Source organism: Amphibalanus amphitrite, unplaced genomic scaffold (assembly GCF_019059575.1).
Source record: "Amphibalanus amphitrite isolate SeventyFive unplaced genomic scaffold, NRLGWU_Aamphi_draft 000460F_arrow, whole genome shotgun sequence".
Classification (NCBI taxonomy): Eukaryota; Metazoa; Arthropoda; class Thecostraca; order Balanomorpha; family Balanidae; genus Amphibalanus; species Amphibalanus amphitrite.
In genome coordinates, this window is record NW_024881954.1 from 120015 (window position 1) to 146121 (window position 26107).

The following is a 26107-nucleotide window of genomic DNA, read 5'->3' on the forward strand; positions in this document are numbered from 1 at the left end:
TGTAAATGACCAGTAGTTTCTGCAACAGGAGTATCAAATAACACCATTCACCAACCGGGCAATTAAATCAAAATTCCAAAAGTAAACGTTTCAGTCATTTGGCGCCAGGGGGGGGGGGCGAAGAATCGAACATAAGTACTCAGTAGAGACTACGGAAATCACCAGGAGCCCCATCGACTTGATTTATTATAAGTAACTAAGAAGGTACAGACGAAAAATTAAAATGAAATTCTAGCTAAAAATCTAACAAACTAAGAATGGAGACCTACATCTGCTGGCACCTAACTAACTTAGCTGATGATTGAGCTTATTCTGGGTAAAGAAGGTAAATGAAGTAAAACTAACATATTTACCCGAACGATAAGAGCTTTTCAGACGTGAACGGAGAAACATAAGGCTTTAACGGAAAGCTTAAAAAATTCGTTTATGGGTAGCCGACAAAAACAATCGGTAAAGATAGGTGTGCCTAAGATATAAACGTGCAACCGAAGTGCAACATAACTATGTATAATATACGCACAATGAAAAGTGAACAATCAGCATTCCAGTCGCTCAAATTTAAAAGGCCGATCAATCAAAACAACAATAATGAAACAAGTTCGAAAATCGCAGTAAAAAAGCGGAACATTGACGCACTGAAGTGGGAACATCCATCAGCTATTCTGTAGAAACAGAAATTGAACAGAGTAACAATGCTTTTGAAGAATCCAAATTGACGTTTATAAATAGTTCGACGCCCTTCTGCCTCTGGATCAACGAAAGAAATCACGGGATAAAATGTCAAATGAAAACCATCGGTCAAAACAATGGCAGTTTTAATATTACCGCGATTTTATCTGAGTAGCACTAGTTAACGTCTGTCGTCTTAAAATAAGCAACAAAAATGGTCATTGAACGCTAACGTTTCGAACACTAAAAGGCCGTTTGGTGCTTAAAAGTAACAAAATACATGCCTATCTACGTACTTATAGGCTAAAAAAAGAACAAAAACAAATGACTAATGATATTGCAGCATAAAACAGGCGCAACTTTGATCACTGAATGCCTAAAAAGACTCGATAAACATGTTGGTTAGCTCACAGTGTATATAAATAGGTTGTTCCCCGATTGCATTGATGACTACGCCCACAATGGAGACTAAAATATCAAAACATAGTCAAAAATCGTCCAAAAGTAATTGTATATTAATGCATTTCCCGTCATTTAGGTAGGTATATCCCGCCAGTTAAATGAAATCAAATTATTAGCGACACATGGATCGTCTAAAACAAATATTTGTCCAGTGCCGTTCAACACAGCGGTAAACGGCGGTGAAAACACCATGGCAATTGTTCCATGTAGCATTTCTTAAAGATGTTCTTGGGTTCGAATCACAAACCGTCATCGATAAACAGAACGACAACGACCTTCCGTCTAGTTAGTCTATTGACGTTTAATATATAATAAACCGCGAGTAGGTAGAACAAATCGAGACGTTTAAAATATTTTTCTACCTACGAGCGGTTTAATGATTTTATCCCGTACCGCCGGTATCTTTCGGGCGCTTATAGGTAAAAAAGGATAATAATTGTTCGCTTTGCCAGTTCACGTGACCGCTCTAAATCCACGGCAAATCACGTCAGCAAGCAAACGCCGCCGCATGAAATTCACGCATTTAGCAGTCGGTTTCTGCAGTTCGGCCGCTCTTCTGCACCCCGGCTGAACCGTAAAACATGCAGGGCATCCTGCAGCGCCCCGCCTCCAGCGATTTTGACCCGCTGCCGCCAGCACACACGTGGTCGAGGGCGGTGGAGGGGCGAAAACGGACGGGCGTAAAGTTGCAACGTGAACACACAGGATAGGGCGAGAAGGGCGTGTGTCAACGATCGGTACTCACATTGCATCCGTTTGGGGCAGTCCTGCTTCCGACGAGGCATTTTCGGTCCTGCTCTTCACCTGTCAGTCGTTGTCACTCAAGTCCCGGTGTCTAAACCAGCATCGTCCCGCGTCCGCCTCGGGTCACAAACCACTCCAACGCACTGCGACAGTCCACTCTCGCTCAGATCCGTCCAAAAATCGTCTGATAAAACAGTGTTTCGGCCAGCGCCCGGCTCCGGCAGCACGGCAGCTCGCGCGCGCACCCCTCCGTCGCGGCCGCTACCACTCTGACTTGACTCTGACGTTCACTGAAAACACGGACACCTTCCATGGATTGCACTCCGAGCGGCGTGACGTCACCGGGTGGGCGGAGCGAGAGGCGGAGCCAGTGCGAGCCGCCGCGGCGCTGTGCTACGGTCGATGTTGATCGTGACTTTTGTTCGTTTGTCGCCGTCTCCGGTGTTTGTCAACAAAAATGGGTAAGTCGCACACGGACTGTAATCTGATACGTATTCTTCGGGTGTTTTTGGGGTGCTTTCGTGTGAACTTCGCCAGAAATATGCTTCTAAGCTGTTTGACGCTAAGATGGCGCCTGTTTTACCCGTAGTTCAACGTTGGTTTAATTTTTGCCTTCGTCAGCAGAATTATTGGTCATTACTGAATTTTGCATTTTATTACAGAAATATCACGCAAATTGTATGCTCTCTTCGTCGGTTTCATGTATATTTACTTCGTTTTGTTTCTTTGGCGTGTTGCGGTGACTGATTGGTGGCGCCATCTAGGACCGCAATAGCTTCAGTTCGACTCCTGTCCGCTAGATGGCAAATCACGCCGGTTCCACTAGGCTTCGATACGGATATGGGGAGTTGGTTCCGGGGTGGGTAGGGTATTGGATAGTGGGTAATGGGTTCAGTGTTGAGGCGGTGTGGCGCTGGTACTGCATTACTTCCCAGCTTAAAGTGGGTCACTTAGGAAAAGCTGTGCCCAATTTATTTCCCTCGCACGATTGGTAGTGTTAACCGAGGCCCGAGGGTTGCTGAGTCGATGGTTTTTTTATTTGACTTTGCGCTGCAAATAGGATCATAGGTGATAGGCGGTGGAACGGGGAGGGCACCGGGGCACCGTGCCCCCTTTGATTTTGGCATTTTAACATTAGCCCTATGGGCGTTGCATGGAAAGAATGGGACCAAAAGTCGGCAGTGCCCCTCCCCCAACAGGAGTGAAGGTGTTCCGCCGCTACTGAATAGGATGCATTAAAAATAACATGCAGGATTAAAAAGCAGGTTCTGCGGAATTCACCGTCTTCTGCTTCTTTCGCTGAAAACGTTCGTCCAAAACAGCAAAATGACCTTTTTTGACAAAATATAATTTCGAGCGCACCATCGTCAAGCAAACAGGTGCAGTGCACCTGTTTGCCATGCAGCATTAACTACGACTCTGGAGTCGGAGTCGGCAAGATTTTGGCGACTCCCGACTCCGCAGCCCTGGTTTGCACCCGCCGCCACCCCCATGCTTGCGGTCCATGGACCCGGTTTCCCACCTACGCGCACACATGACCGCGAATCATACCAAAACAAGTTTTGGTTCAGGATGTGGGTAAGGCCCCAGCCGATTGACCTCCCCAGTAACTAAGTGATCCATCCCGTCCCTGGGCGGAGAAGCTTCAGCCTTTAGACCTCCAGGGTCAAAAAGGCAGGCCCTGCACTGTTGAATCTGCTCTGTGCCGAGACTCTGATGCCGGCACTAATGTGATAACCTTATTAACCACTATCATTTACACAAACACAGAAATAAAACACTGGCGCTGAACTGTTTCGGACTGGAAAGGGCAGGCCTTTTTGTATCTAACTACATTGATAATGGATAAACGACGTGTAACTACATTGCCGCCTGTCTTCTGTCACCAATGCGTCCAATTCCATAAGGCACTGTGACTGGCTGATCCACGGGGAAATGCCCCCCCCCCCCCCACCGGTGCCCGAAATCGACGAGTTTTTTTTTTCGAGGATAAAATGAAAACAAAACAACTTTTATTAGGAAGTTTTTAAATCGCATAGGAGTGCGTAAGGAATCAAAATGCGCGGAGTTTTTGGGAATTGAAACTTTTTGGAGGGTATGCCCCGTGCAACGTCCATGAGACCGCCTTTCTGGATCCGCCATTGCCATTATAGGTACAGAACGGGGACATTTTCGTTTTATCGTTTCAATGCAATATATTTTCAACTTTGGTTTGAACTTCTTCTGAGCTTTGAAAGTGACATACAATCCACTTTCTTTTAACCGAATTATCGCCTCGGTACGCCGGCTCGTCGTGATACGTACCTTGTCCAGTGTCCACTGATTCGCCGACTGTTTGCTCTATCACCCTACCGACACTGACTGACCCCTCGTCTCTCTTCCCAGCGGACGCGAACGATGTTCACCACTGTCTCGCCTGTTCGAGGACAATAATCGGTCTGGACGCCTACGTGGCTCACCGGCAGACCGGATGTTCCGCTTTAACCCCCACCCGCACCCCCACCCGCACCCCCTCCCGCGCCCCTGTCCGCACCCCTGTCCCCGTCATCACCCCCGCCCGCACCCCCACCGCCGCCAGGCCTCGGTCCTCCCTCCCAATCATCGACGTGAAGAAAATCACGCTCGGAGATGGAGTCGATGCACTAAAGGGTGTCCTCAGGGGCGTCACGGTCTCGGTCTCGCCAGGGGGTCCTGAACTGGCCACCATTCAACAACCGAGCATGAGTCCGGCAACGGTGATACGTGCTGGGACGCTCCAGTCTGGCAGCATGATGCCGTTGTCGAAGAATCTGCTGTCCTCCACCATACCGCTAACGTTGCGGGTCGTACCTCCGTCGCCGCCGGAACCGGGCCCGGAGCCGGAGCTGGATCCGGAGCCTGATTGGGAACAGGATCCGGATTCAGAGCAGGATCCGTGGCCGGAACAGGAGATGGAACAGGAGCAGGATCCAGAGCAGGAGCCGGTGCCGCCTGCCGTGACCACCGAGACCGTGCCGTTTGCCGACTCCCCCGACTTTGCAGACGACTCTCCGGCGGGGTCTCCTGCCTACTCGCCTCCCTCTTCCCCTCCCGCCGACGAAGAGTCCTCCCCTCCCTCCTCTCCGGTCCGCACGCGCTCAGCGGCCAAACGCAAGGCGCGCACACGCTGTAAGGAGTGCGGCATCCAGTTCAAAACACGCAACGCGCTCAGCGAGCACATTCAGCTGACGCACAAGTCCGGCCTACAGCCGAGTATGACTACTCGAGCGATGCGCAAACTCGGCAAACGGAAGCCAGGTCTGCGCGAGCCGGCCTGGGTGCGTTCGGCGCAGGAGGCGGCTGCCGTGGCTGGACTCGAGCCGGGCATGCAGTCCGATGATGAGTTTGGTGCCGTGGAGGATATCCTTAAATGCGCACTCAAGAGGCAGACGCCACCGCCGCCGCAACGGAAGGCTAAGCGGAAGAAAAGGGTGACGTTTAAGGATTTTCCGTCGTCAAATGAGGATGAGGATGGTGGTAATGATGGAAATGACGGTGGCGGTGATGCTGGAGAATTTGATGACGATTTCGGTGAACGGGATGGTGATGAACTCGATGACAGTGTCGGTGAAGAGGGCGGTGAAGACGCTGAAGACAGCGCTGGAGGTGGCGGCGACTCTGAAGGTCGCGCCGGCAGCCCCCGGCCCCTCGGCAAGATATATGTGAAGAGTTTCATGGAGACGCTCTACACCTGCCCGCTGTGCGGTCCCGTGCACGATTCTAGTCTGGCCTCGCACGTGTTCAGTGAGGACCACGTGGCCGCCTACCAGGTATTCAAACCGGCGCTGGACGAGACCTCCAGCAGCAGCGACAGTGACTCCATGGCGGCGCTACTCAACGTGCTGACTGTGGAGGCCATGGCCAGCGCGGCGCCTTACGCTCCGTACCGCTGTCTGCCGTGCCAGTTCTCCTGTAACCTCCTCTCCGACCTGAAACTGCACATCAAGTCGCTCAGCCACCGGCTGAGGCGCGCCGAGAAGCGCTGCTCGCGCTGCGACGAGCCGGTCCTCACTGACGACCATATGGACACGCCGGAGCACCAGCGGGGCCCCATCACCCTCTCTGCCGCCGGTAACGGCTTCGGCTGCGGCCTGTGCCAGGCTCAATTTGAGCTAGAGTTTGCCGCCCGCCAACACGTGGTGCGCCGGCACAGCGCCGACCCGCTCGGGATCAGCATGTGCAAGCAGTGTGGCCTGGTGATGACTCCTGAGATGAAGAAGCGTCACCGGCACTTCCACTTTGTGTCCCGCCGCTGTGAGACGTGCGGCAAGCTGCTCAACAGCGCTCAGGAGGTGGAGAAGCACCTGAGGAAGAGCCTGTGTCAGTACGACGGAAATGTGCGGCAGGGGAAGCACGCGTGCCGCCACTGTGACTTCAGGAATAATCTCAAGGTGAGTGGCGAATGGATGGGAGCTGGGGAGGGTATTGGGTAGCTACGTATGTTGGAGATATGTTGGAGAACGTGGAACGATCGATGTATATCGAATTGAAGCAAGGGTTCGAGTAGAAGTGTGACATTTAGGTGGTTGTTTATATTAGCTTCAATCGTTACTAACGGTTATTTATAACTTAAGTCTTCAGTTATAGTGAGAATTGTTTTTGTTGTTGTATTTGTATTATTGCCATGGCATGCATTTATATTTACATATAGTTCCATGTCGCCTATCCAATCCTTACCCTTGGAGGTTGAGAGCCACGACAGACTCCCAGCTGATTGTTCATGAGGCGGTCCCTCCTTGGACAGGGACCTCTCCGAGTTCAGTGGCCCTTCCTAGCCGTCCGCGTCGTCGATTAGACAGAGGTCCCTCTCAGGGCACCGCGGTGGTCTCTGGGAGGACAGCAGCCGCTCTCAGCTCTGGGCCTTCCCAGCCGAGCAGCAGTCGTGTGTCTTCCCGTCCCGTCCCGTCCTGTCGGCTGACGGCCATGTCCGGAGATTGATCGGTGCGGCGACCGTCCACCGTCCGTCCGAGCCCGCCCGATATTTGATAGCCGCGGATGGCGTGCGTATCACCTCACCGATGGCGGCTCATCGCACGGCGACACGGCCGCTGACGTGACTGACGGCGGCGTCATCAGAGATGGCGCGATGACGTCCGCCGGCATCACTGATACACAACAGCCGACAGGGGCTCGATGTTCCGTGGTGGACGTATATGGGACGCCTGGCCCCGCGCCCCGTTAGCCTGTCAATGGGTGACGGGCGCCGGAAAGCTTCCCAGGAAGTTGTCCAGTCAGTGTGGCTGTTTGCCCCGATAAGGAGCGTTGATTTATGTTAGATCTAGGAAGTGATCTATGTACTATGTAGATTATGGATGCCATGGACAGTAAATGATTGCTGTTTTTTGTTGAGTCATCACGGTTCATGACTATCCTGTGTGCAATTAAACTAGCTATTTTGATGTACACATAATTAGCCCTTTACGAAATTATGCACTACCACCGTCATTTGGGTTAATTCGCCCGCGTCAGGTGTCGCTCTCCAACGTCTAAACGTCTGAGAACTCGCCCGCTAGACACCGAACTATTCCTTATCCGCTCCCGTTCTCTCTCTCTCTCTCTCTCTCTCTCTCTCTCTCTCTCTCTCTCTCTCTCTCTCTCTCTCTCTCTCTCTCTCTCTCTCTCTCTCTCTCTCTCTCTCTCTCTCTCTCTCTCTCTCTCTCTCTCTCTCTCTCTCTCTCTCTCTTCCTCCTTCCCTCTCTCCCTCTCTCCCTCTCTTCACAGCTCCGCCAGTACCCCGTTCATTAATGACCCGGACGTGCACTGCTGAGTGATGGAACCCACCGCCCTGAGTGATGGTGGGCGTCTGTTCGGGCTCGCTCACTCCTCTCACTATACATCCATCACTGTCCCGATGTGGGTTTTCCAGGCGAGCTCACGCCTTGTGCGGACAGCACTGTTTCGTGATTCGAAGGAAAGCGACAACACCTGATCCGATGCGGCCGGCTTTGTTTTAGGTTTTTCTTTGGCAGATCGGACATTGACAATGTCTGATTGCAGTGTTCGTTTGATACGAATGGCGGTACATGTATGTTTCTTGCACCCACTGACTAATATGGGGTATGACATGGGATTCACAGCGAGGGCTCGCTGTACGCTTAGCATGCTGTGTCAGGCGCGATACATGACATTGGCTACGTTGACTGTTCGGCTGTGTCATGCATTCTTCCAAACGTCAAATGGTCGGGCCGCCTTCCCCCACTCGCGTTAGACAGCGCTGGACGGGCATTACATAAGTCCGTCGTGGCAGGTCCGCCGTGACGCGTCTAATGACATGTCAAATGTCCACTGGACAGGTGTCGAGGCGGTACCCGAGACACATTCCTCTGTGACGCGACCAAGTCACTTCGCAGTGGTCCGGAGAATGTTTGACGCGTCAGACTCGGCGGATCCCCTCCCTTCCACTCCAGCCTCCCCCCCCCCCCCGCTGTCTAACGTGAGTAGACCGAGGGTGGACCTCGATGTAATCCTGACGGGTCGTCTTATTACCTGACGGAGTAGATCAGTCCGGTGTGGACAGGACCTACGGTTCCCATCTGCTCTTGAAGGGTAGCATGTTACATTTATTGACTGGAGAGTTTTGGGTGAATGCTGTAGATCAACTCTTCATACTCTTCATGTCATTGTGCTCTTGTAATGTATTTAGCGACTGGCCTGTTCCTGTGAAATATGCATACTACCATTCAATGCCAGTACCGTTAGGTATGCTATTTAGTATTTTCCCTCTCCTTAGTCTTGTTTTCTTCAGCACTACCGGATTGTTTCACCTCTCCCACTGTATCCGTCCTCTCTCACCCCTCCCTCTGTGTCACATCACTGTACCTCTCACCCTCTCACCCTCCCCTGCGACCGGCAGGTGAACGTGCTGTTCCACGAGTCCCTCACCCACCACGCGCCGCACACCAGCCGGAAGAAGACCACCTCCCGACCGACCGCCCAGAAGGGCGCCACAGGCAAACGGACCCCGCTGCGCTATCTGTGTCCCCTGTGTGACCTCTACTTCCGGAAACCGTCGCTGAAGTCACACCTGATGAAACACACGGGAGAGGCGCCCTTCCATTGTCTGTACTGCTCCAGGTGAGTCAGGCTTCTCCACTGTCACGAAGCTCGTCTCAAGACTTCAAGGGTCATTTACAGTACACCTTCAATCGGACCACCTCATTGGCTGTGTCGTTGCTCGTCAGACTATTTCTCTTTGTCATTCTGTGTCACCTTATTAGTTATACCTGTTTCCTGGTTCAAGCCGTTGAGTCGTCATGCCGTTCCTCGGGTCTATGAGTTCTCTTGGTCATTGTGCCAGTGGTTTCGAGGAATCGATTTCGTGGGTACTCTCGCTCACAGAGTGTGAACTGTGAGTTGTTAACCCGGCAGGCGGTGGGCCTACCAGCCACCTTCCGCGCGGTGGGGGGGGGGGGGGCATTTTTTTGCCTCCCCCCGTATCTCCGAAACTACTGGACGGATCCGGAAAATTCAAACGGCGTTCGATAGCCGTGTCAAATTTGTTGAGGGTACCCAAACTTCATTGACCTCGGGGTCACCGATGAGGTCACAGGTCAGGTCAAAGATAAAAATGTTTCACCGTTCACGGGGCTTCTAGGGAAAGCGCTACAACACCGAGTAAAACGCATTTTGTCGAAAATCAGCGATAAGGCGTCAGTTGTCTAGTACATATGTTGCTATTAGAGGTCACTGGTCATACCAGGTCAGGTCACAGGTCAGGTCACCAAAGGTCACCAAGGGTCACCACATGAACCCAACTTTACTAAGGTTGTGCGATGCATGTTTTATGGCCAGTTTTTCATTTCCAACTCAATGGTGTTGGTTTTAAGACCATCAGGTACGGTTTAGGTCACTTTCTGGTGGAGGTCAGGTCAAGGTCAGGTCAAAAAAGGTCAAATTTCAAAGTTGATATTTTTGCATAAAATGGGTATCGATTCGATGCAGCTCGTCACGGGGAGTCTAATGGTGGTCTTTGTTTTGCGCTACGAGGTCTATAATTGCTAAAAATTGAGTTTGAAAATTTGACGTCATCAATTTTGAACAGTTTTTTCGCTATAACTTGGCCAAAAAAGAGGTATCGATCTCAAATTTGGTATGTAGATAGAAGGCGGTAGGGACTATCACTTATATTCCGGTTTTTCGAAATTCAAAATACTGTTTGGATTTTTTGGCTATTATATTCAAAAAATCTATTTTTTGATTTTTGGGGGTCAAAATCCAACAAATTCGAAAAACTGAAATAGCAGTTTTGTAGCCCTTTTGATTCCACACCTTTTATGTCTGAAACATTTTTCTGTATCTCTAAAGCTGTAGGCCTGACAGCTCTTCCCGCGAAACCTTTTTTTGGGTCGAAAATGGCAAAAATGACGTCACTCTGACGTCATTAGTGGCCAACCTATCATAGCCTTTGGAAAAAATTTTGGTCACCATGTGCGCTAGCTGCTCCCGGGAGGGTACTGAAAGTTTGGTGACGATCGGCGCAGCTGTTCTCTCGAGATATATTGAAAAAACTAAAGGGGGGCAAAAAATGCCCCCCCCCCCCCCCACCGCCTGGAAGGTTAAGTCTAACGATCCCGGGCGAAGCCAGTGTGTGGTGTGTGCGTGGGCGCACCCCAGACCGAGCCGCGAATTGGCCCGTTTCACACCGTTATCAAGTGTCACGGCCGTCCGGGGCAGCGCGGCTGATTGAGGGCCGCTGACAGCTTTATGGATCACCGGCCGGCGCCGCTCGTACCGACCGATAAGTTTTTCCTCGGCCCGTCACTCAGGCCGTAAAGCCATCATAAAGTCATGTGATCCTTCTTAAATATGTTTTACTACCCGTCGCCGAAAAGGCCCATTTGTGAAATGAACAGGAAGACGTCTAGCGTCCGAGTTTTGTATGAGAATCGTCTAAAAATGTTGATTGAAAGACACCGCTGGAGGCCGTACCGGAAATGCGGTGACGACCCCTGACACACGTTTGTAATCGGGTCATTATATGAAACGATATAATCGGACGTTCACTGGTACCTCTGTCTGAAGTGCGCCCCACTGATCAGTTACCGGACTCTGAACACAAACTGGTTTGAGTTCTTTTACGGCTCTGATTTTTAAATCCTAGTTATGGATTTATGATTGAGATTTTCGGCTGAAGTGGGCCGATTGGAGTGCAATGGAAGTGATTTGTTACACACACCCATTCATTCAGTGAAGTTTGTAGGGCAGGCCACGAATAACGGTTACGATGACCCGTGAGTCATCCAAGCGGTCGGCGGGAAAGAATTGATTTCTTTCCACTGTATGGGTGTGTAGGGTCGACTACGAATTGCCAATGCGTTCGTGTCTGTGAAATTTCTTGTTTCAAAACCTCCACGCAACGCAAATGCTTCCCCGCCGTCCTGGTTTACATTGTCGTCGTGCAGCATACATAAATGCAGCCTGAAAATTCTCACCAATCAAACGGTCCTTCCTGTATGCTCAGTTACCACCCTCCCTCCCCAGGTACTTCTTTTTGGAGGAGGAGCGCGATCATCACGAGCTTGTCTCGCACCAGGAGCGGCAGCGACAGCACAAGAACAAGCTTCCGTCGGAGGAGGGCACTATCGCCGGCATCCAGCGGGCCTTCCAGCCCGAGGTGGGGTGCCCGATCTGCGAGAAAAAGTTCCCGAACGGGTAAGGATGGGGAGAGGGGGTGTGGGAGGAGGGAGAGAGGAAGGGAGAGAGAGTGGGTGAGCGAGTGAGTAAGTAATATGTAGTGAGTAAATAAAAGCGAGATCGTAAAAAGTTTCGCTGCACTCTTTAAGTTTTCGTGATGCCTTGCAGACCCGCACTTCTCTCGTCTTGCGCAAGGGGCAAGTTACCTGATTCGAAGTGACTGCTACTGAAAGAATCTTGCCGCTTGCTCACGGTTCCCGTGGAAATTACGATCTTTGAATCTCTCGTCATCAAACAATAAATCATTGGTTTTTTTGCGGCATACGTCGGTGTATGAAAATCAGCGAAGTAAATTACTCAAAATCTGTCTTGAGTGGCGTTAAGTGTCATGAGAATCTATTGAGTTCAATAGATCAGCCTATGATCAATGTCGCTCTTTCCTTGATTATATTGTGTTTTGAAGCTTTATTGCTACTGATACAATTCGTCCATTTTTGCTTTTTAAACATCAGATTCGATTATTATCCGCTCATGACGCCCGCTGTAGTACGAGACAATTTGAGTTATTTATGGCTTACAGGCTTTGAGATATGTCGGCGGGACGTCGAACATTTTGAGAGCGGTACCTACCTACTTAGGTTTTGGCGTCAAGATCATTACCACTTGTGGTTTTGTGAACCTGTCTTGTGTTCCTGATTCCTGATTTATTTATGTATCGCCTTTCCCGTTCCGCTCATCAAATGTGTTCCCCGCCGATTGATTAGTGCATTGGCATTGTACATCCGTTGCGCTGTTATCGCCTATTTTATCAATCATGTTTTGTATTCGCCGCATATCAAACCACATCAAACAGGAGTTATCAACTATAGTGATAGTCAATGTCATCTTTGATCTAACCCCACCCTCCTGACCTCATGCCACGTGTGTGCCAGACACGCGGCACGTATGCACTTGAACCGCGAGCACCGTGGTGAGGAGCGACGGTGTCCCGTGGAGGGCTGCGACTTCTCGTCTACTCACTCGAGTCTGCTGAACCGACATCTGAAGGTGCAGCACCCGGACTACCGCCGCTTCAGCTGCACGCAGTGCTCCTTCTCCTGCAGTACGGCGATTGCACTGGACACGTGAGTTGGGGGGGGGGGGGGAGGAAAGGGAGGGAGGACAGAGAAAAGGAAGGGAAATGAGAGGGATGTCATCCAATGTTCGTTCTCCTGTAGAACGGCAATGTCACTGAATGCGGAAGTGGGAGGGAGGAGAGATTAGGGAGAGAGAGAGTGATCAGTCATGATGGGGAAGTTAGGATAAATTTCACCCAGTATTCATTCGCCTGCAACACGGCCGTTACGCTGGAAATGTGAGATGGTATAGGAGGGAGAGAGGAGGGAGGAGGGAATGAAGAGACGGAGGGAGGTAGTACGAGATGAACATGAAGCTTTTGATGGTTAGGTATTTACCTATGTACGGAAATCGCAAGCAGGCCGGAGCTCTTTCTGAGATGTTTTCATTTATCTCGTGTTCTCGTCATTGTTTATGTATCTCATGATTTACAGTTGCCGCCACTTTCCTTACGCCATACTGACCTTACGCCTCCCCCCCCCCCCCCCCCAGACACATGAACCTGCACACCGGTCTGAAGCCGTACAAATGCAAACACTGCGAGTTCGCCACCCGCTTCCCGCCGCACCTGAAGCGACACATGCGTATCCACACGGGATCGCGGCCGTTCCCGTGCCCCTACTGCGAGTACAAAGCCAACAACTTCGTAAGTAACCGTACCTGTGATGGGGAAGATGTGGGAGCGATGAGGGATTAGGGTGAAGCAACCGGCTAACGAGATGAACATGTTTTGTTTTTCGACATTCGGGGAGTTTTCATGACGTCTAGCCTGTCAAACTAGGTGTATGTGGTGGATTTCAAATGAAATTCAGGATTGTGCCATGCTCTGGCTCACGTTGACACTGTTTCGTCTTTTGTGTTTCGTGTTATCTGTTATTGCTTTACGTGTTTCATGTTGACATAATCAATTCAATGTTGATGTTTCAAGCAGTTTACTGTAACGGTAACGCTTGTTTGCGCGTGACATGTTTGATCAATCATCGTGCGATTAGTTCCTACATGTCACGGTTCACTTCCAACTTTTGAGTCTATCCCCACGTTTGATGCCTGTTTACATTTAGTTTAGCTCGGCTGTTAGTTGTAAAAGATCCGCGCAAAACGATACTTTTCACCTTTTTGCGTCTATCGTATAAAGTGCACTGGTGAATACTGGCGTCAAAATCGTAAAAAAAAAACATTTTGAGGATTTGTTGTCCGTTTCTACGATATATCTTACTGTGTTTGATCTCTCCTACCGACCGAGGGACTGGCCCTCGCTTGACCCTCCCTTTCGGCACCCTCTATTCTTCAGGAGAACCTTCGGAAGCACATCATCACCACACGCTGTCACCCGGGCCTCTCGATGTATATGTGCAAGTTCTGCACCTCCGACGATCCCTCGCGGCCGCAGTTTGGCACCAACTACGCTCGCGAGTTCAAAAAGCACCTGCGCGAGGAGCATTCGGACCAGTTCGATACGAGCGCGTCCATGGCCACCTATGTGGCGGGGTTGTACAATAAGGATGATGACGTCATTGAGACGAATGTACCGATCAACCATACCTACAAGGAGAGGTGAGAGGCGACTGATGCGGGGGTCCCACTGGGCGGGGTAGGGCTGAGAGTGGTGAATGCTTTGGATTGAGTGCGTGATATGTTGTAAGGTATTCAGTTATTTATCACCCCGTTGAGTTGCCGGTCGTTTTGTTCTAAGCATCCATCTTGACCCAGTCCATGGATCTTATCGTATTTTATCTTATCGTCAGAAGACACTTGCTGGCACTTGTTAGTCGTCAGAAGACGGAATATCATAAGACAGCATTTATTTTGTGTAACGTTCTGTTACGTGCTGTGCTTCTCTGACTCGATCCGGCACTCATCAGCCCGACACGTCTCACCAAACTCTTCTGTCGTCCTCCCCAGGAGCAAGATCCCTCGTCCGCGCCGGTTGCCGGTCGCCAAAAGCCGCGGCCGCCAGCTTATTCGACAGCTCAACACGGACACCCCCGCTACCCCCTCGGTCGTCGACACCGCCGACAGCGTCTCCAACGACCTCACGATCACCGTTCTGCCGGGGAAGCAGTTTTTCCGCCTGAGCCGCGGCCGCGGACAGCCGCCGCTGCTGCCCCGGGGAAAGGTGGCCATCGTCGCCGCTCCGCTCGTCCCGCAGGATCCGCTAGCCATTGCGGGGCTCACCGAGGCTGGGCAGAAAGGTGAGCTGTTGTCTTATGGCTGTCGTTTACTATTTGGTAAGTAGGAGACTTTCTTCGAAGAGTGTAGAAGTGTAGAGGGGGTTAAAGCAGCTGCATATGTCTTTGGTTTCCTCAGGACCAACCCATCCGCATCCTCGTTCACACTACCTTATCCGGGTTTACGGTCACCACCTCCACAGAAACGGTGAGGATGACTCGGACTTAGGACGCCTTTTCTGGAGGTAACCGCTTGAGTGGAAGGGTGGGCCGTCTCAAGTTCTATGAATGGTCTTTTCGCAACGAAAGAGCTTGCTATGAGCTGCAAGTTTGAGGGTTTTGAAGCGCAGACCGGTGACAAACGTCCGTCGTTTCCATCATCGGGACATTGAAATCCTTCTCCTCCACGGCGCAACCCCCCTCCGGGCTGGACAGGCAACTTTATCTCATGCGGGCTCAGGGCGTATTTTAAGGGATTTTCACTGGGTCGGCAATCACAATTAGGGGCGGCATTTTGCACTCATAGGGGCGGCACTTGGCATCTGAGGGGGCGGCATACCTACTGATATTTAATGACCAAAAAAGACACGTTCGAAGGTTCTTTTATAACTCTTTCTAAGTAATGATTTCAGATTCAACCTAAGCTCAGCGGTATTTCCGGGATATAGTTTTTCTCTCATCATAATGCGATAAATGAAATATAATTTGATTTTACAAAAAAAAAAAATTACCTGAGGTCAAGTTCATGACCTCACCAGAAATAGAACATGTTGCATACCAGTCGATCCGTATCGTCAAGCTTAAAACATTCACGCGTTTTATGGCTCTATCTAGAACAGTGGTCGGCAGGTCGCACGAGTGGTGCCCACTTTATGGGCGCTGGACGGGGCCATTACCCCCACTTGTCATACCTCATTGCTTACACAGCAATGAGCAAGGGTCGCTGATATTCGGCCATATCCTTAGACGTCTCTATTTTTCTGCATAGGTATAAATAAAATTCAACACATTTAAACTCTCTTTTTATGGAGAGGGAGAGCGGGTGGAGTAAGGATGAACTCATACATTTTGTATTTATTAGTTACTCGCGTAATGAACAGCGTATTGCACAGATAAGTTCATCCCCCCCCCCCCCCAGTTAATGAATGCTATACCTACCTGCTCAAACATTTTGGTGACCCCAGTGACATTGTCATTGAGTTTTTGAAATTTGAATGACCTTCACTCGGTAACTTTCTCTCCGGCTCGGCCGGCGGACAAAACGCAAGCGGAGACAATGCGGGGAGTCCGGTGCTCTACCAACTGAGCTACGGAACAGGCAAATGCTCACCATAGATATACCGACTGAACGATCCCTTTATAACTTCAGCGATTGATAAGACAAACAGTGTGTCACTGTAAGTACATAAAATGTAAGTCTCGAAATTGCGATGTCTTTGACCAAAGGTAAGGACAATTTTGCGACCCTTCCATTAGGTATAAGGAAATGGGAGAAAGTCGGGGCATGTGCCTCTTTTAGGTAGACAAATGTCAAAGTTAACGAATTTAAACATCAGAAAACAATTAAAAATGACACACTTAATCGGAAAAATGCCACCAACGACCCCTCGTTATGTCCTTGAGGTAATGTCAGGTCATGGATTGGTAGGCCTCCAGCAGGTTTTTTTTCAATAACTTCTGATAGAGACATGCGATATGCCTGAGCGATGAAAACACCTTAGATGATTTCAGTTTGACGATACAAATCGACTGATATGCAACATGACCTTTACCAGTCAGGTCATGACCTGGACCTGAGCTCAAATTTTCCAAATGACATTTGAATGTCAAATTATAGTTCATTCGACGCATCTCGACGAGAGGAGCGCAGTACTGAAAAAAACGATGTCATAACTTTCGTGAGTCAATAATTATTAAAGTAAAAAGGTTCTTCATTAAAACAGCTCAGTAGAGGGGCGGAGGGGGTCCACTGTCCCCTTTAACCCTCCCCGGCCCGACAAGGGTTAAACAAGTTGTGCTCTGGAGGTTAAGTCGTTGATGTTAGGTCAAGTCTGAGGACTTTATAGGAACGTTGAAGAGCTATCGAATGCGCTTTTTTGCGGTGCTGTAGTTCTATTATTCCCCGAGTTATGCGCCAGTTTGTCAATAAATGTTGAAACAGACAACATTTCACCCACATTTCACCTTTGATGACCTCTGGTCACCTGATATTTGACATTTGACTTGACCTAACCAAAGTACGGTTAACCAACTAACCCAAGTAGTTTTGACACTCCTTCGAATGCCGCTTACCGCGTGTCGCTACGTGGCCCAAGTAGCCAAGTTATAGGGGTCGGGAGGGGGTTCAAACAACCTCAGCCCGGCGCCGGTTAAGGGAAGGCACTATCATTTTGGGGGCGCTGCAGATATGCTAAGGGACGGCAGCATCATTTTGAGGCGCGCCACCATTTTTTTTTTAGGGCACTTAAACCACTTTGAGGGACACCACCGATACTGTGAGGAGCGCAATTATCTCTTTGAGCGTTGAGGGGTGGCACCATTACATTGAAGGGCGCCATGTGAGCAGTTGACAATGAGGAGCGCCTCCGATACTTAAAGAAGAGACGCCAACATTACTCGGGGGGGGGGGGGCAACATCACTTTTATTTTGAGGACGCCACCCACATTGTAAGGGGCGGCACTGTAACTTTAAGGAACGCCGCGGATACTTTAAGGGGCGGCTTCATCATATGGAGGGGCGCTACAGATGGTTAATGGGTGGCAATAGGTATGATATTTAGGGACTCCGATACTTCGAAGGGCGCCACCGTTTGTTTGAGGGTAACATCATCACTTTGAGGGGCACCACCGATACTGTTCGGGGCGCCACCGACACTATAAGGGGCACCACCGACACTGCCAGGAGCACTTTGACCGGCGTTACTATCACATTTAAGGGCGCCATGAGCACATTGGGGGGCGGCACCATGACGTGGAGGGGCGTTACGGAAGGTTTGAGGGGCGGCAACATCATTGAGGAGCGCCTCCGACACTTCGAGGGACACCAGCATTTCTTTGAGAGGCGGCACCTTGACTTTTGAGGAGAAACCCCCGACACTGTAAGGGGCGGCACCATCACTTTGAGGGGCGCCACGGATGGTTTGAGAAGCGGCACCATTATGTATATGGAGGGACGCTACAGAAAGTTAGAGGGCGGCAACATTGTATTGATGACTGATGAGTTCCTCCAAAACTTTGAAGGGCGCCACTGACACTTTAAGGGGCGGCACCAGCACTTTTAGGGGCGGCAGCATCATTTTGAGGGGCGCCACCGACTCGTTGACAGGAGACACCATCACATTTAGGGGCGCCACTGGCACTTTGAGGGAGGCACCATCACATTGAGGGGCGCCACCGATACTGAAAGGGGCGGCATCATCTTCTTGAGGGGCGGCATCATCTGCTTGAGGGGCAGCTCCATCACAATTGAGGGGCTATGTGGATACCTAGAGGGGCGGCACCATTACATTGGTGGGTTCCTCTGACACTTCGAAGAGCGTCACTGACACTATAAGGGGCGGCACTAACACTTAAGGGGCGGCAGCATCATTTTGAGAGGCGCCATCGACTCGTTAGCGGGCAGCACCATCACATTCAGGGGCGGCATCATCTGCTTGAGGGGCGGCTCCATCACAATGAGGGGCTGTGTGGATATCTAGAGGGGCGGCACCATCATATTGGTGGGTTCCTCCGACACTTCGAAGGGCGTCACTGACACTATTAGGGGCGGCAGCATCATTTTGAGGGGCGCCACCGACTCGTTGGCGGGCAGCACCATCACATTCAGGGGCGCCACCGGCACTTTGAGGGCGGCACCATCACATTGAGGGGCGCCACCGATACTGAAAGGGGCGGCATCATCTTCTTGAGGGGCGGTATCATCACATTGAGGGGCTCCACAGATGCTTAGAAGGGCGGCACCATTACATTGAGTGGGGCTACTAACAGATTTAGGGGCGGCACTGTCACATTGAGTTGCGGGATGATCACTTTCTATAGACGGCTGGTTCACTTTAAGAGGCGGCATTATCATTTTGGAGGGCAGCAGCCTCACTATGAATGACGGCACCTAGCCTGCATGTGCGTGCTGCATCCTAGAGGGGGCGGCAACTGGGTCGGCAAACGGCTGTCACTGGGTCGGCATTCTCCGTGACTGGGTCGGCAATTGCCGACCCAGTTGACATGTTAAAATACGCCCTGTGCGGGCTGCTCCCTTGGAGCGGCACCGCAGCTCCCAAGGCGGAGCACACTCCTCGCCGGTTGCAGAGAGTACTTGGGGGGGGGGGGGGCTGGGCGGCCTGTCCTGACGGACGGGCTCAGCTCCGGTGACTCTTTAGGGTGTCTGCCCAGACCAATGTCACCCCTAATTCCTATCAATTATCATCCTTCCGGCTCTGCAATGGTCCCATTGGACCGAAAGGGCCTAACCCAACAAAACAAAATAAAATCAGACTGGTGATTGAAAGTATGGGCTGATCCGACTCGACCTATGTTTTAGGGCCTTGGACTCTACCATCTATTTGCGTTGTATCTGCTCTGCCCCGTGGATACTAACTCCTTCCCTCACTTCTCGTCTTCGCAGAGGCCGAGACCGTGCCGACTATAGACTACGTCTCTGTCGGCGACTCGCTATCCCTGCAGATAGCGCCACCGGCGGACGCCTCGCTCGGCACAATGCCGGCCGACGAGCCGCGCACGTTCGCGCCGCCGCCGGTAGAGGCGCTGCAGTCGGAGCTGGTCGACGACCCGGGCGACTCGGAGCCGCGACCGACGCGCTTCTCGGGCTCCGGGGCGCTGGATGAGCCGGTGGTTCCGCAGGTCAGTGGGGGAAGGGGGGCGTGAGGGGAGACGGTGGGGATGACAGGGGCGGGGTGAGCGCCTGGAGGGCCGGGGTGGCTTGAGGGGTGACGGTGGAGCCGACAGAGGGGTTGTGAGGGTTGGGCGAGGTGATGTGGCTGGGGGGGGGGGCTGCCAAAGACCGAAGATGAAGCGTCGACGGCCATGGGGAGGATGGGGGAGTTGCTGAGGTCAGGGCTGGGTGGCGACGGTCGTGGGACGGGAGGGAGAGTAGCTGAGAGCGGTGGTTTGGTTACGGCTGATGCATTGTGACTGGAGATGGAGGATGCCGGATGGATTGGGGCGGGGTGGGTCGAGCTGGCGGACAGAGGCTGGATCAGATAGGTCTGACGGCGTGTGAAACCAGAGCTCGGTGTCAAGATTCCGGCAGTTGAGGTGATTGACTCTGATTAGCGACCTGCATGGAGTAGGCTGTCTGATTGCACTCCGTCGGTGTTCGATTAGGGTGGAGCATTGTTGTCTCCCAGCTGTTGTTATCCATCGCTCTCCTCAACGTCCACCTGGATGCTATTCTGTCCCTTCTGATCCAAACTACACCCATCTTAAAACTGCCGTAAGGTTGACAAAGACCAGAACATCCTTAGTGTCCGTCGGAGTCTCAGACCACATCTCATCCGTGGAGAGTACCCCTTTGAGGCATCCCTCTCTCTACCACACCCCTCCCTCTCCCCCAGGTCCACATCGAGGACCAGAGCGTGCACCGGACCACTCTGATCCAAACAGACACTGACAATCCGGACAACGAGGTCATCTCCCTGGAGACCAACCTGCCCACCGAGATCACCGTCGTGCATAGCGAGGACACGGGCGAGTGCTCCTCGCTCCTTATGACTTTCTTCACCGACAAGGGATCGCGTCACGTGATGGTACCCCGTGACGTCATCATTCACAAGCCCGACGAGCCGCCGTTCCGCAGGGTCAAGGTCGTTTTTACGCCCGATGAGACGGAGGGGGCGGATAAGGTTACCATTCATAAGTTTTACTGAAGGAAGGGTGTTTGGGCTGTGGTGCAATGGTGTGTCATATTGAAGAACCGGTGTTAGGTGTAATTAGTGCTGCATTGAAAAACTGATGTGCAGAAGGCTGTGGTCCGTGCGGTGTAGTCGGAAGGCCGGTGTAAAAAGTCGAGAGGATATGGTGAGAAAGTGAGAAGTGGTGTGTGAGCTGTGTATATGTATATAAAGTTGCGTCAAGAGTACGACAGCCTCTAGAGGGAGATGGCACGGACGGACAACAAATGGCGTGTCTGTGAGAAAAAATGGCACTTGCATTACGCGCTTTTGCGTATACAACATCTGTGATTGAGCTCGTCCGACGTCAAAAATGGATTGGATGTTGGCATGTTGGTCGGAGTTGATCTGTATTCAATTCGTTTGTTACGTTCCGTTCGTATGTGTTCTTTATTGGTTCATGAACGCGCTCCGCTAAATTTCAACTTCTGTGCTTCTGTTTTGGCTCGATGATTGCTTGATGTGAAAGCTTGTGCTGGTGTTCGTATTTTATTTACTTCTGTTCTGCTCGAGGATTTTTCGATGTGAAGCTTGTGCTGATGTATTGACCCCACTGCCCACTGATGGTGACGATCTTGGGCATTCGCTGTGAGTGACCCATAGAAAAATACATCTATGCTGGGACATTGATTATGTTCATAGCTGACGCATTGACAACAATTCCGAATTGCAGATACGTGCAGCAACTTTCGATGCATGGATTACCGTATACTTCTTTTTTGCATGGTTCAATATAAGGCATGGCCACTGGCCACATCCCGTAACCAGGTAATCGGGAAACGTGCATAAAAGTATTTGTCACGGATACTACAGCCTACAGGAGCCTTATTTGCTCATGTATTACCCCATTTTTAAATGAACTCTCCCCTCTAATTTTTGTTTACTGCTATTCATCAGACATTGCTTCTATCAGATATTTTACCATTTACTGCTGGGCATCTGGATGATTTATAACCATAGAAAGTGGAAGCTGTCCAGTGTTCATGTCATTTTGTTATACGAGACTTGGGCCAGTGGCGGTCGCAGGGGGGGGGGGCCATCAGGGCCATGGCCCCCCCCCCCCCCAAAGGCAAATCAGGGGGGGCCATCATATCATTTGGCCCCCCCCCCCCCCAAACAACCGATGGGCCCCCATGGGCGTATGGGGCCCTGGCCCGTATTCGATTGTCACGAGGCTCGAGAAACCCACGCCAGCTATTAACAGCTCCCATACCGGTCTTTGAGGGTCCTACACTCACCTCTGAGGGCCCTTCAGTGGCGGTCAAGCGCCCACATTGACCGCTGAGGACCCACGTTGACCTCTGAGGGCCCTCCACTGGCCTTTAAGGGCCCCTAAACCGGTCTCAGGGGCCCAACCGGCGGCTGAGGGCCTTACACAGGCTCTGGTGGCCTCATTTCTGTCTCAAGACTAGCCTTTAATTGTCTTTGAGGGCCCCGCACTGGATTCTGAAGACCCGATGTCGGCCACTAAGAGCCCGGATCGACCTCTGAGGGCCCCTCTTGGTCTTTGAGGGCCCTCCGCTGGTCTCTGGGGTCCAACGCCGGCCTATGCCGGTCTTTTAGGGCCCCACACTGACCTCTAAGGGCCCCATGCTAGCCTATGAGGACCCACATTAGCCTCTGAGGCCCCCCGCACTGGATTCTGAAGACCCAATGCCAGCCTCCAAGGGCCCGCATCGGCCTCTGAGGGCCCATCTTGGCCTTTGAGGGCCCTCCGCTGGCCTCTGGGTTCCAACGCCGGCCCATGCCGGAGTTTTAGGGCCCCACACTGACCTCTGAGGGCCCCATGCTGGCCTGTGAGGACATACATTAGCCTCTATGGGCCCCGCACTGAATTCTGAAGACCTGATACCGGCCTCTAAGGGCCCGCATCGGCCTCTGAGGGCCCATCTTGGCCTTTGAGGGCCCTCTGCTGGCCTCTGGGGTCCAACGCCGGCCCATGCCAGTCTTTCCGGGCCCCATTCTGACCTCTGAGGGCCCCATGCTGGGCTGTAAGGGCGCACATTAGCCTCTGAGGGCCCCGCACTGGATTCTGAACACCCGATGCCGGCCTCTTAGGGCCCGCATCACCTTTGAGGGCCCATCTTTGGCCTTTGAGGCTGGCCTCTGGGGTCCAACGCCGACCCATGCCGGTCTTTAAGGGCCCCACGGCGGCCACGCTAACCTCTGAGGGCCCCATGCTGTCCTGTAAGGACCCACATTAGCATCTGAGTGCCTAAGTCGGTCTCTCATGGTCTCAAACTGCCCTTTGCAGACCCTGTACTGGTCTCTGAGGGCCCTAAACTGGCCTCTACATGCCCCCAACTGGCCTATGAGGTCTCTACACCGGCCACTGATGGCTGTATTATGTTCTATGGGGGCTCAAGACTTACCTTTGGGCGTCACGCATTTGCCTCTGAGGGCCCACATCAGCCTCTGGGGCCCCATCTGGGGCCCTTGAGGCCCTTCGCTGACCCTTGGGTCCAACGCCGGCCTCTGGGGGTCTGACGCTGTACTCTAAGGGCCACATTGCAGCCTCTATGCGATAGGTATCGCCGAAGCGTTATCCATGGGCCTATTAGTGTAGGAGCCACGGGTGCAGTGGGTGAAGTTGCACCAACAATGATTATCCAGTGGGTGCAGACAATGTATTCTCTACCCACAATAATCTGGAATAAAACCCATTTTCTCATCAACACTACTTTCGATGCAGCACGACAAATTCAGGATATTTTGCCCACTACCATCCATCTTTCGATGCAGTTGCTACTGTGATGGTCTTCAAAACTTACATGTGTGCTCAAGTGAAAAATAAGAAACGGAACACGTGTGATTGAACACGTACCGATGACCCACTGTCAAAAGTTTTAGCACGATATCTTCAAAATGGCTAAGTTAGCTCGTACTTTTTGCGGTAGTCAATTGACAGTTGCGTGAGTTATTGACATTACCAATGCTTCCAAATGAACTTACCTTTTCGACATCGTACACTCTCAAAGCTGGCAATGAGCCTCCGCTCGGGTGCCGCTCCCTACCCCCCCCCCCCCCGCTTCACCGGTCATGGCTAGATTTCTGCACTCATGCACTACGCCCGTGGGCCCCTTTAACCCTAGAACGCCTAGGGGGGGGGGGTTGTATCAACCCCCCCCCCCCTGAGGTTTTTTCGAAGTGCACGCTAAACGGCTTGTCGTAGCGGGCTGAAATTTTCAATACCCTCTGGGGCAACCTTTGCGCATCTTTTGCCGAAAAAAAATTGATCGGGTCATGTCAGGTCACGGAGTTATGACGTCATAAGAGGTACAGCCTCCGGCCGGATTTTCACAAACTGAGTGCCAACGCCCGAGGTTTCCTGCCGGTGGTACGGACATCGGTTGATGGATCGTGATGAAACTTCCTATGCATGTTGGGGCAAGTATTGGCTATCATATGGTATAAGAAATTTGACCGGGTCAGGTCAGGTCACGGAGCTATGACGTCACAAGAGGAACAGCGTCCGGTACTATTTTTGAAAAGCGCCCGAACCACTATTTTGCTAATTCTTGTCACCTCAATGGGAATATGCAGCAATATTAGCTTCTATAGGGAGCAAATGGACCTCCCAAATCCAAAAATACAATCAGATTTAAAAAAAATTTAAATTTTGATTTTTCGAATTTCTGCCGCCGACTGCGACCTTGCCGACTTCCGGCGCTCCCAACGCGCCATTTTTAGAGCTAGGGAAACGAAATACATACCAAACGATAGAGAATTGATCAAGAAACACGATAGTGAAGGTTTTAAGTCGATATCTCCCACCGTTTTGCCGCAATCGCCGCCGAAAGTTGAAAAAAGTCTATTTTTCCGAAAATTTGACCTTTGACCGGTCAAAAGTAGGTCAAATGTTGACCTAGGACCAAAAAATATACCACCAATCGCGAGATCTCGTTGAGAGCAAGCCGTTGGTTTTTTCCGCTAAGCTCTACGACCTTCTGTTTCGAAACGCCAGGGGGGGGTCGTAACAACCCCCCCCCCCCTGGTCGTTCGTGTTATGAGAAATGGCCTGGTCGTGCGAGGGTTAAGCTAGCACCGGGCCCCCCGGTTCAGTGCAGGGGCCCCTTTGCCAAGTTGGCCCCCCCCCCCAAACGCCAAGTCTGCGACCGCCCCTGACTTGGGCCGGTTACATTTCTGAACGATTATTTGAACGTTTTTAGAAATAGGAGTTCCATTTCACATAAAAAGCCTTGAAGTCCGTAGCCTTTCATTGTAAGGTGTATTTATTGTGTAACCCATGTAAGGCATATGCCTCGTATTTTCCGGTAAAAAAGTCTTGCATCTGGCATCATTATTTCTTCATCTGGAAGCAAACATTTGCATTGCGTTTGTTTGACGCGGTAAACGTCGTAAACGTCTCCACTTCTCCAGCCTTCACGTGGTTTTCGAACTACGCGGAATTACGCACTTGCTTGTAAATGGAGAGGTAAATCTTGCGTCATGAGACCCGACAAACGGCCAAACAACCCTAAATGTAATTGTCAGTTTGAGAGTATTTATTATAAATATTTATGTAAATAATGTTTTGCTGAGTGTTACGCTTCATATATTTTATATTCACATCAAATCTTTAAAAATAAGCTGCTATGACCGCATTCTCATTGGTTGAGTGCTATGACGTAACAGAACCATATATTTTTTCCTAGACACTCCACCACTACTTTTTGTCTGCTTCCGGCCGAATTCATTTTGGTTTCAGACACCGCGCGGTAGTTTGGTGCGAGTTTTGGATTAATTTGAATTGTAATTTTGCTACGCGAGGTTTTCTGTGTATCTTCACTGCCTTATAGTCTACCGAACTCATTTATTCGTAGATTGTGCGGAGGTAAGCATGCCGGATTTTTGTTTTGGCAATTTTGCTTTAGCCCTGGCCCCTGCCACTGCGTCCTTTTTTGTTTTTTGTTTTCGGTCTCATCCTGCTCAAAATGTCACTGAAAGCGTCAGTTGTGTGAAGTACCTTGCTAGTTTGCCCTTGCAGGGGCGTCGACACCGGTCCGACTTTTCCGACTAGTCGGACCACTTTTTCGACAAGGCGGTGCCCTGCTGTGGCGATCGCGGGGGCCCCTGCCACTGCTGCAGACCGCGGGGGCCCTACTGCGGCTCGGGGGCCCTGCTAGACACCGCGGGGGCCCTGCTGCGTCTCTGGGGCCCTGCTAGACACCGCGGGGCCCTGCTGCGGCCCGCGGGGTCCCCTTCTGCGGCCGCGGGGGGCCCCTGTTGGGGCTCTCGGGGGGCCCCTGCTGCGGCCACGGGGGCCCCCACCCCCCACCGGTGGGGGCCCCCCGAGAAAAAGTCGGACCAGTTTTCCTTACGCGTCGACGCCGCTGTGCCCTTGCATGGATAATAATTTTGCAAAGCGAGGGTCAGAACTTTCCTCGACTT

The 26107-nt window shown here is 51.4% G+C and overlaps 3 protein-coding genes across 3 annotated transcripts in view; 2 read left to right on the top strand and 1 right to left on the bottom strand.

Moving 5' to 3' along the window:
* Nucleotides 1-2146, bottom strand: part of LOC122391898 (protein tiptop-like) — a 104115-nt gene extending 101969 nt beyond the window's left edge. The window contains exon 1 of the mRNA XM_043386224.1: nt 1877-2146. Within this exon, the coding sequence (XP_043242159.1) occupies nt 1877-1916 (40 nt within the window). The 5' untranslated portion in view covers nt 1917-2146. The remainder of the gene's footprint in view (nt 1-1876) is intronic.
* Nucleotides 2070-21342, top strand: LOC122391897. The gene is made up of 10 exons (XM_043386223.1): nt 2070-2336; nt 4261-6284; nt 8747-8967; nt 11374-11544; nt 12459-12650; nt 13135-13288; nt 13934-14196; nt 14545-14834; nt 19432-19667; nt 20381-21342. Exons 1-10 carry the CDS (start codon nt 2333-2335, stop codon nt 20690-20692), a joined length of 3867 nt encoding a protein of 1288 aa, XP_043242158.1. The 5' UTR covers nt 2070-2332; the 3' UTR covers nt 20693-21342.
* Nucleotides 21343-25418: 4076 nt separating this feature from the next.
* LOC122391899 overlaps nt 25419-26107 on the top strand; it is a 43484-nt gene continuing 42795 nt past the window's right edge. The window contains exon 1 of the mRNA XM_043386225.1: nt 25419-25550. The gene's annotated coding sequence lies outside the window, so the exon portion shown is untranslated. The remainder of the gene's footprint in view (nt 25551-26107) is intronic.

Bases quoted from the DNA above. Each gene is read 5' to 3' on its own strand.
- LOC122391897 (XM_043386223.1), top strand. The intron at 8,968-11,373 runs GTGAGTCAGGCT...CTCCCTCCCCAG, and splicing joins CATTGTCTGTACTGCTCCAG to GTACTTCTTTTTGGAGGAGG. The intron at 13,289-13,933 runs GTAAGTAACCGT...TCTATTCTTCAG, and splicing joins AGTACAAAGCCAACAACTTC to GAGAACCTTCGGAAGCACAT.